Below are 14794 nucleotides of genomic sequence, written 5' to 3' on the forward strand. Positions count from 1 at the left end.
CAGAGGATGGGCGAAGCTACAGTCATCCCAGCTCCCTCCATGCTACATCTGTTTTTGTCCACATAGTAGGAGGAGGAGTGCTGACATTTGATATGCAAAGGCCTTCAAATCCCCAAAGTGCATCGCATTGTGTGCACATATCAAAGCGTGTTTTTTCTTTCTTTCGTTTTTTTTTCTACCTACTATCACTTTAAATGCCAAACTGACTCACTGCTCCGGCTGCAGAAAACTTCATGATCGAAAGCTGAGGTATAAAGATCCCCTTTGTCACTTCAGCTTAGACTCGTTGCAGAGTCCCCATGCACACGACGTTCCCCCTCCGTCAACGTGGCACCGCCGAGGAGCAGCAGCTTTGTGTGGGTGATACTGCAAACTAGCAGCGTCGTGAGCCACTGACACTAAGAACATCAAGTGAACTCGCACTCTTGGCTTTTTGAACCCCGCAGGGTTTTCTAATTAGTTTCTCCACGTGTTGTGCTGGAAGTTCCCATGGGGCCAATAAAGCCGATCAGCAAACAATTGCTGATTCACCGAAAACACCCTGACGTGACCTGAATTATTTCGCTTACAGAAATCCTCATTGGACTAGGGAATGTTTTCCCTCTCATAACCTCAGAGAAACTGTCTCTTTTCCTCTTGCTTATCGCGTGAAGAAGATGCAGCAGTCTGTTATCATCCCGCATCCCGTTGCATCCATCTGATGGGGATGCTGCAACAATAAATACGCACTGGAAGGCCAAAAAAACTTCCCATCAACAACCAAATCTATTTCCGTCTGACCGTGGCATCCATTCCCGGGGCCATTACTGTCAAAACACGCGCCCTCAGACCTGGAGGTGTCGTCATGAATAATTCCTGCTCTTTGCTCTCGTAGGCTACTTCCTGTCACTGTGTGTGCGCTTATGCATGAGGCATTCATTATTGAACTCTGAAGAGCGCAGATATTCTGAGCGAAAACCATCCAAAGGGATGACTCAAACATCCATGTTCAACTTCCGTCATTACATAAGCTCGAGAGGCGGCGAGGTGTTCGACGAGGTGTTCGACGGGCCGCCGGATCAAACACGCGTGGAGAGCCGCAGCCAATCAGTGGCAAAAGACACAAGTTAGGATTTCCGCACGAGTGTTACTTTCAGCGAGGGGAATCTGTGCCAGCTTTCATTGATTTCCGACTCTCCCCGAATTGGTTGCTTGTTTCCATGGTTACAGTGAATGTGAAAGGATGCGTAAGGATATTCGCCTCTAAAGCTCTGATGCAATCACTGACATAGTACAACAGTCTGGCAATTTTATTAGCGTCTCTCCCTCCAGGTGCATGTCTCTGTTTAGCCGTCTTCCCCTCTGTGGTTCTGAACCACCCAGCTGGCCCATCTTGTTGATCAGTGCCCTTGTTTGTAGGCGTTCCCTGTAAGCCAAGGTCAGGCCTGCACCGCACACTCAAAGTCATCTTTGCCATCTTGCATTTATCACGGCGGAAGGAAAACTCAGCAAAGACGGGGCCAGAATATAAACCACTTCTCTGTAAACGTGTCTATCGTGTAACGCTCTCGTCAGAGTTCAAAGATAACTCCTTTGACTTGGATCAATGCACAGATATGCGTGTGAATTAATCTTATTCTCACGACATAGAGCACAAGAGCTCAGGAATTGGTTCTTGCTTATGAAACCAGTTCACTTCCAGGTTTGGTTGAAATGCATCTTTGAGCAGACGAAGGCAAATATTGTGTTTCTGAAAATAAAAGCGGGTACAAACACTCAAAGAGAAGGACAAGTACTCAGGAGAAGTTTTTTTCAGAAAATGCTCTTTATTATTAAATAAATAAATACTGCACTTTTTTTTTCTTTTACACAATAAGTTATTCAGGACATTTTCTACCATGGTGATAATGGCTCTTAAGGGATCCTTACAGAATCCCTGGTACTGTTTTTCATGTAATTCTCTCCCCCTCACATCATCCCTCTGGTTTCCATCTCAATGTGAATCCATCATTAAAGAGAATAAATCACAGTTTTAAACGTTAGTGAGATGTCACACCCCTCACACACACACACACACGCACACACACACACACACACTAGCAAATCATTTCTCTGCAGTTGGCGGTCACATACACTGTACATCATTTACAAATATTACAGTCTAGCTCTGATTACATCCAGAGCATCAGTTTATGGGTTGCCTGTATAAAAAAAGAGCTCCAACTAAACTATACACATTTCAGCTGGTGCCAGCCCAGCGTTCATTTCTCCGACATGACTCTTTCCCAAACAGCAGGGTTCACGTTCGTACCAACATACTCGCTCCAACATGCTCAGTCTTCCCTCTCCTCCAACAGCCAACATACAAATCAACCCTTTACGATCCGCCGTCTTTCTGCTACGTTGCATTCTTCCACCCACAGGAGTCCGTTCGCGTTCTCTTTTTTTTCCACCTGCGCCTCTGCTCAGTCATGAAGGTGCAACAGTCAAGGAATGTTAATTAACTTTTCACAGGTCCGTCCTCAGATGTGTCCTTCCCACACACATTCCTCGTGAATCATGGGTTCCACTGCAGCACTGCAGTAGCACAGTCCGACGTGCCTGTCTCCAGATTCCCATTGTTGTAGGTTTAGCTGCACCTCTGCAGAAGCATGTTCAGGGAGTACACCATGCGTTCGCGCAGGTCGGTGGGGCATCCGGACGTCAGCAGGGAGCTGAGTTTGAAGGTTTTGGAAACGCGGTCCTCGTTGATGTACGTCAGCATGTACTCGTCCCTCTGGCAGCACAGGATGATCTTGGTGTGGTCGTGGTAGAAGTTGATCTATGGAGATTAAAGGAAACATTTTTATTTATTTGTTCATTCTCTATCAATTTGGGGTAAAAGATCATTGCTGTCGTGTTTGCTGTTGGGTGCCCAGCAACGGCTGTGCTTCCGTGTGTGTTTACCTGGAAAGTTCCGTCGTTAAAGAGCATCATGAGGGCGCGGTCGGACTTGAGCCACTGCAGCAGGTAGAGTCTGGGCATGTGTGCGTCCGTCATACTCCCCAGGTCCCCACCCTGACAAAGCAAAAGAGCAACACAGGAGGATTAGACAAGCTGCAACGTGAAAGATAACATTTCTAATGCTTCGGGGGATGGAAAGACAAAAGATGGGAAGAGAGATATGGATTAGAGCGAGGGGAGTGTGCGAATAGAGAGATTAAACTTACATCCATGAGGTTCTCCTCCATGTAGTGGGAGAAGTACTTGAGCACAGTCACCTGGCCCACAAAGTGTTCAGGAACCTCGCAAGTGGGAAAGACGGAGCGCTGGCCCAACTCTGCATAGTAATGGATGGTCCTGAAGAGAGGGAGAGGAGGAGATGAAGAGTTACAAAACCATTCACATAAACATGGACCAAAGAGGAATGGATCTCTTTGACATTCAAAATGGTTTGGAATTCCTTAGCGAATGTATTGCTCTAGCTTAAAAACTTGAATGTACTGAAATGTAACACGTGGAGGCATCCATTCAATTTGGTGCTTTAGTCAAACCACTGACTTCAAAACAGTTCCACACACTACAGCATGCATTAACAAGCCGTCTCCGTTAAACGTAGTGTCTAATAACTGTCAAACTGAAGGTGGGGGGGAAACATAGTATGGTGCGTACTTTCTGTCTGGCAGGAGGCTCATGTGAGTGCCGTTGTTGAAGAGAACTCCCACAGCGTGATCAGACAATTGGTAGCCGAAGCCGTACTTGTTGGAGTAGTCCACCCATTTAGTCACCCATTGAAGATTGCAGCTGTTTGAGCCCTGAGGAATGACGTCGGCTGCAAGGTGAGAACAAAGGAGGAGGAGGATTTAAATACGATGTAAAAGTACCCGAGACTTAACTTAACCATGACATTTCCTCCAGGTGCACTGAAACTCAAATTTATGTTTTAAATGAGCAAAGAGGGAACGTGGCTGTGCATCTCTGGAAGCTAAACATGGAAAAATAATCTACATGTGCTAGTTGAGTAGACATTTCAAGGTCAAATACAGAAAATGATATACAGTTGTATCACGAGAACATTCCATGTGGAATCACCTGATCGACAAGTACATATATAAGCTGACTCACCTTTAGGCATATTCTCCAGACATCCCCTCAACACGCTTGCAACAGTCTCCGCCACGCTGCCTGTGGTGCTGTCTTCCAGACCTTTATGAACAACAACAACAGCCAGGGGTCACTTGGGTTGATATTATGTCGGCACAGTACAATAAATCACTTTGCACCCTAGCTGGTGCATTAGATCTCTCTATCTTCCTATCTAAATAACATTAATATATGTCCGTCTGTGTGTGTGAAATGAGGCTGGTGAGCTTACATTCGCTGCTGCTGCTGCAGCTCCCCAGACTTCCCCTGACGATCAGGCGAATGGTATCTCGCGTCGTCGGTGACTGGCTCTCCGTTGCCGGGCCAACGGGGCTCTCGGCAGACGGCGGAAGTGGACTTCCATTCTGAAAGTGAGAAACGGTGACGGCAGAGGTTAGAAGCTGCAAGTTTGGATAATCTCTTCCTACTATGACTCAGCAGTCACCCACAGACGCGGAGTGGTTGGATTAAAAGGTTGAAAAATAAGTGCTTTTCGTGTTTTCTCTCTGAAATTATGCCATTATGAACTTGTAGTGCTGCATCAGAATGACTCATTGGATTCTCCTCAACGTGAGATCTCAAACCTAGCTATTCATTTAATGGCTGTGTGAATAATGTGCCCCCGGCATCGCCTACACTCTTAAATCTCGTAAATATACAGTTTGTGTCGAGCTCTTACCTCGGAAATCTTCTTGCTCTGTTGTTGGCTGATGACGGTTCTCTCCAGGTCATGCTGCAGCTTGTAGATCTCCTCTTCCTCTTTGGTCAACTTATCTGTCAAAGCCAATGACAGCGCACAACATTTCAGAACGTGGACTTTGAACCAGCAAAACTGAAATCAGAGCAGTATGTGTGAGGATTGTGTTTGCTATCGTCTAAGTGAGGTTGATGTAACACTCACTCAGGGTCTCGTAGTATTTGACTTTGTCTCTCTTCCCACCAAAGAGCGCGGCGGCGGCTTTCTTGAAGAAGCTCTTGGCGGGACTAGATACGTGGAAATCTGGTGCTGAGTGACAACAGCTAGCCGACAGACGCTCCGGACTGAAGCCCTGTGGAGAAACAAAAGTGGTTCAGTGGTGGGAATGGGGGGGGGGGGTCACTGTTATACTCCTATGTAGGGACACTGAGTGAGACGGACGGAGAGGGAGGTGAAAATGGGGTCTAACCTGCGTGAAGAAATCATGCCTCAGAATGTGGTCCAGGTTAGGCCGGTCCTCTGGGATCTTGGCGAGCAGGCTGGTGATCAGCTGCTTAGACTGTGGCGACAGAGAGGAGGGCAGGGAATACCGCGCCTCTCTGATACACCTGTACGTCTCCTTCAGGTTGGTGGTCTCAAATGGTGGCCTGCCTAACAGCATGGTGTACCTGGAACGGGATAGAGGGTATACGTGAGTTGGTTTCATAAAAAAAAACCTTCCTCAGACAAGTGACAAGAATGCACAAGTGTGTAAAATATGATGCTGTCCTTTAAGACAGAATATCTGTTATCAGACTATTCAATTATCATTTCTAGCGTTGCTAAAACGTGTAAGTGCCTAATGGTGAGTTTACAGCTCGCCTACTCACATTACACAGCCCACAGCCCAGATGTCTGATTCACAGCCGTGGCCCTGCTTGTTGAGCACCTCGGGGGACAGGTAGTTGGGAGTTCCACAGATCGTCTTCCTCCGGTTCCCTGCCGGCTCCAACTTGGCAGCCAGACCAAAGTCCCCGACCTTCAGCTCCATCGAGTCACTCACAAAGAAGTTACCTGTAGGGAAGAAAGGGAACGTGATGATGAGCACTTGATATCCTAGCCAGGATCAAAAGCTAAATACTGCACGGATCCTCTGATGAATCGAGTACAGAGGAAGATAAAAAAGAAAAACATATCCCCCTCCCCGTACAGAATGCATCTCCACAATTGTGTCAGATTCCTTACCAAGTTTCAAGTCTCTGTGAAGAATCTCTTGTTCATGCAGGTACTTCAGTCCAGATACAATCTGTCGTAGATAATAACGCACCTCTGGCTCAGTGAGGACTTTGCGAGCTTTCAGGATGTGGGCTAACGACTGCAAAGACACCAAAAACAGATAGAACGATTAAAAAGCTGTTTCCTGAAAGGTAATTATTCTATAAAAGGAAATAGGAAAAAAAATAGAAAAACCATAGCAATTGTTTTCTCTTTACTGTCACAAAACTGTAGGGAACAAACATAGATCTGCTGCTTCACACTATTAGTAGACAGAGTGCTGCCTCATTGACTTTAGGTGCAATGCAGGTGTTATCCAAATTTAAAAACACAGCAGGTGCAAGAACAAAGTGCAGGAAGAAAGACAGGTGTCACTTACTTTTCTACTGCAGTATTCCAACAGGATGTAGATGTTCTCCTTGTCCTCGAAATGGTGATAAAAGTGCACAATGTGCTTGTGGTGCAGGAGTCGGTGCAACTCTATCTCTCGGTCAATCTAGCAGGGGAAGAAGATAAAAAAAAAAGGTCACGAGAGGAACTTGAAGGACTTTGGTGATGATGATCCGCCGTACAGCCGCAGCCGGTGCCACCAAGCAGAGCCGCGCGCGCTTACCTTCTCCCGTTGGTGAGGCTTGGAGACGCGCGCGTGCGGAATGATTTTGGCCGCGTAAACTTTGCTGGTGGAGAGGTCGGTCATCTCGTAGCATTTAGCGAAGCCTCCCTGGAAAAAGACGGGGAATAAATACATTAACATTGCTGCCTCGTCGGGTTTACGATGCTATGAATCCCTCCCCTAAAAAAAGGTCGACTACTGTGATTATGTACCTTTCCCAAAACTTTCCCACGGCAGTAGCACTTCCCCGTGGCGGGGTCGGTGATTATCCTGGCCATCTCCGAGGGCGCGCTGCGCTCCTCGGTTCTCTTCCTGCGAGGTTCGCTGGACCTCTGCGTTGATTCACACATGCTGCCGTTCGTCTGTTGGCTCCCGGCGTTTCTCTGTACTTCCATCAGGAGGTGGTCGGTTCGTCCCGCACTCAGAATGCAGCCCGGAGTCCGCCTCTGGACTTTTATACTCTGGCACTCACCCCACCCCGTCTGCCTCCCTCTCTCCCTCCCCCCTCTCTCTCTCTGTCTCTCTCTCTCTCTGTCTCTCTCTCTCTCTCTCTCTGACGTCACGGTGTGACACGAGAACATGAAGTCTGCATGATATCGATTACCTTGCATGTACGTTGGTGTCGGTGATGGCACTGACAGGAAATCAACACAGCTTGTGGATTGTGTTATTTGAGATATTTGTAAGGATTCGTATGAGAATTTGTTTTACCAGCCAACTCATGTTTCTGTAGTTTCGCTATTTTGACATTTACCTACTTACCTTTGGCATTTTGGTGCAAATTATTATTCAAGCTGCAGGAAGACATTCGGTCGATAAAATATCCACTATGCAGAGGATAAACATGATCAGTATTCCACTCAGGCTCACCCTCATCCTGTGTTTTTGCACCAAACTCGGATTGGAGCTCTAGCACCCCCAGGTGGAGATTCTGGGCACCATTTAAGGTGCAGTGCAGGTTTCACATTTGTCATGCCTTTAAAACCTTGAGATTATTGTTATTATTATTATAATATGGCATTGCCACTGACTCCAGTCAAGTGTTTAGAGTGTGAGCAGCGATATGAGTGGGAAGGTTGTAGATGTGCCGGTACTTTGGAAGATTTGTGTTGAAGCTTGCAGCTGCCTGTATATTTTAACAGCCTATGATATATCAGAAACATTAATGTCACTCACTGCAGGTGCAACAGTACGGCATTTTCAGTGATATGCATTACAGAGAGCCGATTCCTCCGCCAAGGCTGCACAATCACTCAAATTTGCTTACTTAGCAAAAATCTGATGTTTATGCAGGTTTATTAATGTCTGCATCCATGTTTGTATCCAAGTAAACTAACAGCCACTGTTCAGGAGAATATGGGAGGTGTTTAAATGCTGTATTTTGCTATATAAATGAATGCGAATCTCACTAATTCATTGGCAATGGTCTAACTTTCCTGCTAATTTTAATGAAATCTAATTTTTTACTGCTAACTAGCAATCAAAGGGTTACACACAGAAACGTCTTGGTGACCCATGAAATTAATCTCAGAATGGCCTGGAGCTCAAGACATATTCATTTCATGAATAAATACAGCACATGAACCTAACTACGCATCAAAAGCAAAGTGGGACGCACTTATTTAGTAACATGACCTCGCAATCCCTCCTGCCGCATTGAACAAAGCAGGACCAGGTGTTGTGGAAGTAACACCACTTAGTGACAGAGCTCTCCGAAAGACATCTGCAGCCACATTCAAGATAGTGGTTGACTGTATTTATAGCAAGACAGACAACAAGGCAAAAGCTCAATCTGCTTTAACTACTACCGCAGGCTAAAAGTGATTTCAGAGTCATCCTGACATCTTGCTCAGGCGGTGTCCTTCTCATCCTTGCGATGTTCAAAAATATCTTTCAAAAGAATCACTCCCGACAGATATCCCATATTTATTTCACCTTTCTGATTAAATGCTGAAAATTTGTTTTTTGGGAAACAGAATGTGTGAAGCCCTGTTGAGAATGACAGCAGTAGAAAATAAAAATAAACCCCAGAGACTGTGACTCAACACGCTTTCTGTACTTTTCTCAGATGTGAGCGCACAGTGCTGATGTCATAAGCAAAAGTCTGGTCGAGACCGGAGCCGACAGACGATTGTTGTGGCCAGTCGGGGAACGGAAAACGACTAGAGATGACGCGTGCATCGTCAGGAAGCTCTTTCAACAACTTCTCACCCAGCACCCCCATCTGGAAACCAGATAATGTTAAATCGGTCTCTTAGCATATGCTTTGTATGCTATATATATATATCAAAAGATCATAAATCCATGCATGAAAACATCAGAGGATCTACAAGAAAGATGAGCAGCAGGAAAAACTCACCACTCCCGGAGCAAGGAAAGCTGTCACATTATTGTACGCAGATAAATCAGTCTATGAAAGAAGAAACAAGGTCGTACAGCAACTTTGATCAGGCTCGAGCAGAGCGTTCATTTTTGTCGAGCTCTTACCTTCCAGAAGTCCTTTTTAACAAAGGCTGCCTGGCTGCGAGGCACTCCTGTCCAGCGGGCCTTGCTCCTGGCATAGGCCACTAACACGGAGTTGATTTCAAACCCGGTGCACTGGAAACCAGCAGAAGAGGCTGCAAACACCTGGAAACGTCAACCGGATGATGTAACAGAACACTACATTAGCGAACAGAGCACATTCAGACTTAAATCTGAGTTTTTCTTATTGTTGGCCACAATTTGGCTATATATAGCAATATACAACTGCAGCTCACTAACCAGTCTTCCATCTCCTGATCCCAGATCCACTAAGCGACCGGTTCGTCCTTCAAGCAGCTGCATCATGTTCAGTGTCTGTACTTGACCGGAGGGCAAATAAGGAACCTGGACCACAGTACAAACATATAGTAAGTCAACACAAGTCACAATGCAAAGCTCTTTCATTCGTCTTTCTTATTGCAGATCAGTCTTTATCGAGACTGACAACACACTCCACCACAGGATAATAATCGTGAAACTACAGCAACATGAAGCGCTGCATTTTGCATGTGAAAAGGTCTCTCTGCAAATGCTTTGTATTACATTCACTTATGTTCAATCTGATCTCTCATTCATTGTAACCACAACATGATTCAGAAAGACGCATTCTGCAGGGCTCTCTTCTCTAGCTGTGGTCATTAGCGGGGTTTAAAATGTGTTTATGTAGAATTTAACATAGCATGTGAGATACAGGTGGCAGGATAAACATAAACATAAACATGTCATTTATACATTAAAACACGAGGCAGAGATGTATTGAATTGTAAAAAAAAAGTTCAAAAGCAATGACATTCTTTTCCTTTTTTTTCAGGACAAATTCAGATTTCCCATGCAATAACAAATGTTTTCAGCATTACCTCCTTCTGATAATCTGCTCCTGATCATCGTGTTTTCCTGTTCGTCTTGTACCGACAGTGAACAAAAGTAGTGAATGATCAGTTATTCTACAACAATGGATGAGATGCTCTTCAGACGGACGTTTGGAGAAGATGTTTTCCATAAAACACAGTTATTCGAGGTGGGAGAAATAATCGATTTAATGATGCAACGTGAGGCTCATCAACTGCACATCAACTGTATCATACAAATAGGCATTTCTTTGAAAGATTTAAGGGAAATTCTCATTATATCTAAATCCAAAATAGAGGTGCATCACGAATTGTTTAATAATTGAATCGTGAGGTGACTGACGGTCATAGACATACCCTTTTCTTCTGCGTTAGTGTGGAGCACTGCTCTCCAAAATAAGCAAATTACTGTAACTGTTCAAGTAATGTTCTTTTGATCTGTCTTTTTTGGCTTTCGCACAAACCCGCAGCATTTGGAAGGAATGGAGAGAAGACAAAGCAGGCGCGTAAAAACAGAGGGAAGGGAAATCTCAAGCACCTTGAGCTTCCACGGGATTTTGCGAAATCCGGGCATAGAAAACAAGGTCCATACTCCGTACAGGCCTGTGAGCAGAGCACCTGTGCAGGCCGACAGGACAGGATGGGGTCTGTCGTTAGGACGGACCCTGCCATAGTCTTGCAGAATCACCTCAATGGAGTCCTCCATAGCACACTGTCACCATCATAAGTAAAAATAAGTAAATGTAAGTAAATGAGACAGTTATTTCAGCAGGTCTACAAACGTTAGCCATCCAGACGGATATGTGACGATTTTAAAAACGTTAACACAAGGCATACCAACATTTTTTTTATTGAGATCATTCATATATTTTTTTGTGATAAATGTGTTGTGCTCTTGCTGGGTCTGAGAAATACTCGGCCAATCAGAGCTTAGTACCCAGGATTCAGAATGGGGATGACATCACATTCCTACATTCAGTGCAGGTGAACAATTTGCTGTCAGCAGTGCGTTCATGCTGTTAGCGCCGGGACCTGCTAGCTGCTGGCTCAGCCGTGACCATGTAGAGAAGTGTGGAAGCAAACCCTCAATCACACACAGTCATTTGCTTTGAATTTGGAATTTAGGACCTTTAATTATTAGACAACATATACAAATAAATGGACTGAAAGGCTCCACAATGTTCAGTGGATACACAAGATGTAATGTTTGCTCAGACGTTATTGTCTGAATAAAGAAACCAGTCACCGTCTAGGTTTAACAAATACATTTTTCTTCTTTATTAAATATATATTATTGGAATATAGCCAACATTGAGTTCTCCAAAGAATCTGCAAAAACAGTTTGAATGCTTTAAGCCGTATTTATGTTACATTATTAAACATGTCATCTGAATATCTTAAGCTACTGGATTTAATTTATCTTTTGAAAAGCTGTAACATTAAATAGTGTAATACTGCTCTGGATAAAAATAACTAAACAGTTGTAAACAGACACTTCAGTATCAAAAGGTCAACGGGCTTATAAAGCAACAGCCGCTTGGATTTAAGTCAATCTTGCTTCGTTAATCATTACCGCAGACAGCTTTGTAGAGCTGCCAGGACAAACATATATACTTCACCAACAGCAGGTGGCGCAACCGTGGCCTGTTCTCATGTGGAAACCTAGAAAAGTTTTGCTTACTACGCTCAGGTCATGTATAGAAACTGTCTGAGACCACAGTTCATTAAATGCTCGCTGGCTAGAGAAGAGGAGCCGAGCAGCTCCACTGATCCCACGGCAGATAAACACGACACATTTTTACGGACGAAAACGGTGCAAAAATATTCAAAAAGTAACCGAGCGAATACGTGACCTACTTACGAGCCAGACGCGCACATATATCTGACAGCTTTGTCACAAGAATGTGAGGTTGCTGCGACAAACAATGTAAATCTGTGCAGACAGACGTGTTCGTGCGGCCTACCTGACCCGCCCCCTCTGCCGCGCGCCGAGCAGCCTGCACGCCCACTTCCTCCAGTCAAAGGGCCGTCATTCAGCAGCACGGCCCGCCCCCTGGCTCCACACGTGCCCAGCCGAATGTTGACTTGTAGTCAGGGCCGTAACCAGGGTTATGAAACTAGTGAGGTACAAAACCATCACTAGTTTCTTAAAAAAAAAATTTAAGTGCTCAAAAAAAAATTTGAGCAAAATAAATAGTGTTTTAAACTGTGCAATTACACAAATACACAATCATATAATGTTGTTGACTGGCTTTTTAATAACTTTTGACACTCTCATACTGTATATATTGACCTTTTGGATGCCTTGCTGGATCCTGTCTCCAGAGGGTTCAACTCACTGAAAGTACATAAAAAGGACAGACAGATAGACAGGCAGACAGAATTATGATCAGTTGATGCAAATGTGACAAATTCTTATTTACAAAGGCTGTCTTATCCTCCGTCCCTGTCCTGTCTGTCATTCCTGTCCTCCTCTCCTCTGATCCTGTCCTGTCTGTCATTCCTGTCCTCCTCTCCTCTGTCCTTGTTCTCTCTTCCATTCCTGTCCTCCTCTCCTCTGTCCTTGTTCTCTCTTCCATTCCTGTCCTCCTCTCCTCTGTCCTTGTTCTCTCTTCCATTCCTGTTCTCCTCTCCTCTGTCCTTGTTCTCTCTTCCATTCCTGTCCTCCTCTCCTCTGTCCTTGTTCTCTCTTCCATTCCTGTTCTCCTCTCCTCTGTCCTTGTTCTCTCTTCCATTCCTGATCTCCTCTCGTCCATCCCTGGCCTCCTCCGTGTTCTTACATCTTTTAACAAATCGGTCTAAGGTATTCTTCTGCCCGGGTCTATATAATTATCATACCTTATTCATCATTACATCACAATGTTGCTTTAAGATTATTTTGTGTCAATCAAATTCAATTGACAAAGTTAAAAAACCTGGCTATAGAAAAATAGTAACACTTTTGTTTTTGTTTTGTCTTTCTATTCGATTTTCATATTATTTTTTTTGTAAAATGAATATTTTTATAAAAAATCCCAGGAAATATTAACCGAGGTATTTACCTCGGGTACCTCATAGCTAGTTACGGCCATGCTTGTAGTCCACGCTTATGCAACAATGGTGGTCTATTATTGTAAGTAGTGTCTTGGCCCAGAGATGCAGCTGAAGGTCCTGGTTTGAACCTGAAGTCCACCACAAGTTCCTGTGTTTTCTCTGCTGCTCTTGTGCAAAGAACATAGAATCAGGTTACAGGTAGAAATCACTGCTCTTTTAAAAACCATAACTTACACGGAAATACATTTCTTTATCAAAATCCAATCCAATGCAATATTAATCCCCTTCCTGCATGTCTTGTCTGGGATGAAACTGAAGAACCCAAACCAGGACTTGAACCCTGACCTCCCTTGCTGCAAGGCAACAGTGTTAACCACTACACCACCTGGAGGCCTAGTTCGACATCTAGGGGCATACAAAGCAAATGCTCTCAGATTCAAGCAGTTTACAGGGTTTACAGCGTCCAAAGTCAATATTAAGATTCTTGTTGTGGTAAATCTTATCTGACACGATGACTGTTGATTGGTTCATCTGCAGGTTCTGGTTGTTGAGATAATGTGAGCAGAGAAGTCCAGCCTCAAGGAAGCATCAGTCATCAAGGAAAACAGAGGTTCTTGGCGGTTCAGTGCAAACTCATCCTGAAAAACACCATTAAAAAAACCCAGGTTTTTTTAATTAAAGTTATTTTTTTTGGTCTTTTATTGAGAGAGGACAGCATGAGTGAAAGGGGGAACGACGTAAAGAAAGGGCCATCGGGCGGATTTGAACCTGGGGCCGCTGCAGTGAGGACTCCGCCTCTCTACGTGGGGCTCCAACTCTACCACTGAGCCATCAGCGCTCCACGCTGGGTTTTTAGTCTATTAACCTTGTTTCTCCGCAGCTTGATGAAGGTGAACGTTCTGCAGCTTCAGTCTCATGTTCTTTCTCTCTCTGCTTCTTTACGTTAGCCAGCAGCGGTGGACCAGAGGTTAAGGACACCGACTGCCGATGTTGCCACGCAGGTTCGAACCCTGCCCCAGGTATGTCACACAGTGTGTGATGAGTGTGTGTGTGTGTGTGTGAGCTCAAAACAACAACTAAAAACTTCAAACCGTGCGTTCAAAAGCGTCGTTCGTTGCGATATCGCGTCAATTTCAACTTCAAATTTCTGAATTTCCACCATCAACCAACGAGGAAGGAACTGAGAACAGGTAAGTCCATGTGAGCCTAAGGGGTTGAGCTAGCTAGCTTGGTAAGCTAGCTAGCTCGACAGGCAAATCTTTTTAATTTGGAAAAATTACATTAAAGATAACTACACATTAATTTGTATCTGAAGCTTTCGATTCAAATGGAACATTTGTGTTAATTAATTAATGGATAAATGAATGATGGGGATTTGTAAAAGGTGATACACCAGGAATGGGACACAGACCACCTGGATATAGACCAAGATAAAGACCTCCACACACACACACACTATTACAAAAGGAGCAATATACTGCCCGAGGTATAGTGTTCTGTCCTGCGTCAGGCAGGATTCAAACCCATGTATCAATGTCAGCAGTCGGTGTCCTTAACCACTAGTCCACCTCTGGTCTGATGAACACAATGAAGCAACATGAGACTTAAACTGTAGAAAGTTCACCTTCATCAAGCTGCAGAGAAACAAATATATAGACTGAAACCTGATCAGGTATTGTTTAATGATGAATGGTTGTTTTCTTCAGGAGGTGTTTGCAGGGCGCC

At 44.5% G+C, this 14794-nt stretch overlaps 2 protein-coding genes across 3 annotated transcripts; both read right to left on the reverse strand.

The window, feature by feature from the left end:
• Positions 1–1811: 1811 nt before the first annotated feature.
• Positions 1812–7095, reverse strand: plk2b (polo-like kinase 2b). Its single transcript, XM_084024444.1, has 14 exons — positions 6878–7095; positions 6666–6773; positions 6432–6548; positions 6023–6152; positions 5668–5851; positions 5268–5466; positions 5003–5150; positions 4781–4875; positions 4334–4466; positions 4084–4164; positions 3631–3790; positions 3189–3318; positions 2926–3036; positions 1812–2800 (listed from the first exon to the last, which is right to left on the reverse strand). Exons 1-14 carry the CDS (start codon positions 7058–7060, stop codon positions 2609–2611), a joined length of 1971 nt encoding a protein of 656 aa, XP_083880570.1. The 5' UTR covers positions 7061–7095; the 3' UTR covers positions 1812–2608.
• A 111-nt stretch (positions 7096–7206) lies between these two features.
• LOC311022870 (adenine nucleotide translocase lysine N-methyltransferase) lies at positions 7207–12006 on the reverse strand. Of its 2 annotated transcripts, none has more exons than XM_084024454.1 (6): positions 12001–12006; positions 10575–10748; positions 9429–9533; positions 9153–9293; positions 9025–9075; positions 7207–8889 (listed from the first exon to the last, which is right to left on the reverse strand). In XM_084024454.1, exons 2-6 carry the CDS (start codon positions 10740–10742, stop codon positions 8707–8709), a joined length of 648 nt encoding a protein of 215 aa, XP_083880580.1. In that variant the 5' UTR covers positions 10743–10748; positions 12001–12006; the 3' UTR covers positions 7207–8706. The 2 variants fall into 2 exon arrangements, with proteins under 2 accessions (XP_083880580.1, XP_083880579.1); XM_084024453.1 differs by having other exon boundaries at positions 11898–12005.
• Between the last annotated feature and the right edge of the window lie 2788 nt (positions 12007–14794).

This window comes from Eutrigla gurnardus, assembly GCF_963514095.1.
Source record: "Eutrigla gurnardus genome assembly, chromosome: 13".
Classification (NCBI taxonomy): domain Eukaryota; kingdom Metazoa; phylum Chordata; class Actinopteri; order Perciformes; family Triglidae; genus Eutrigla; species Eutrigla gurnardus.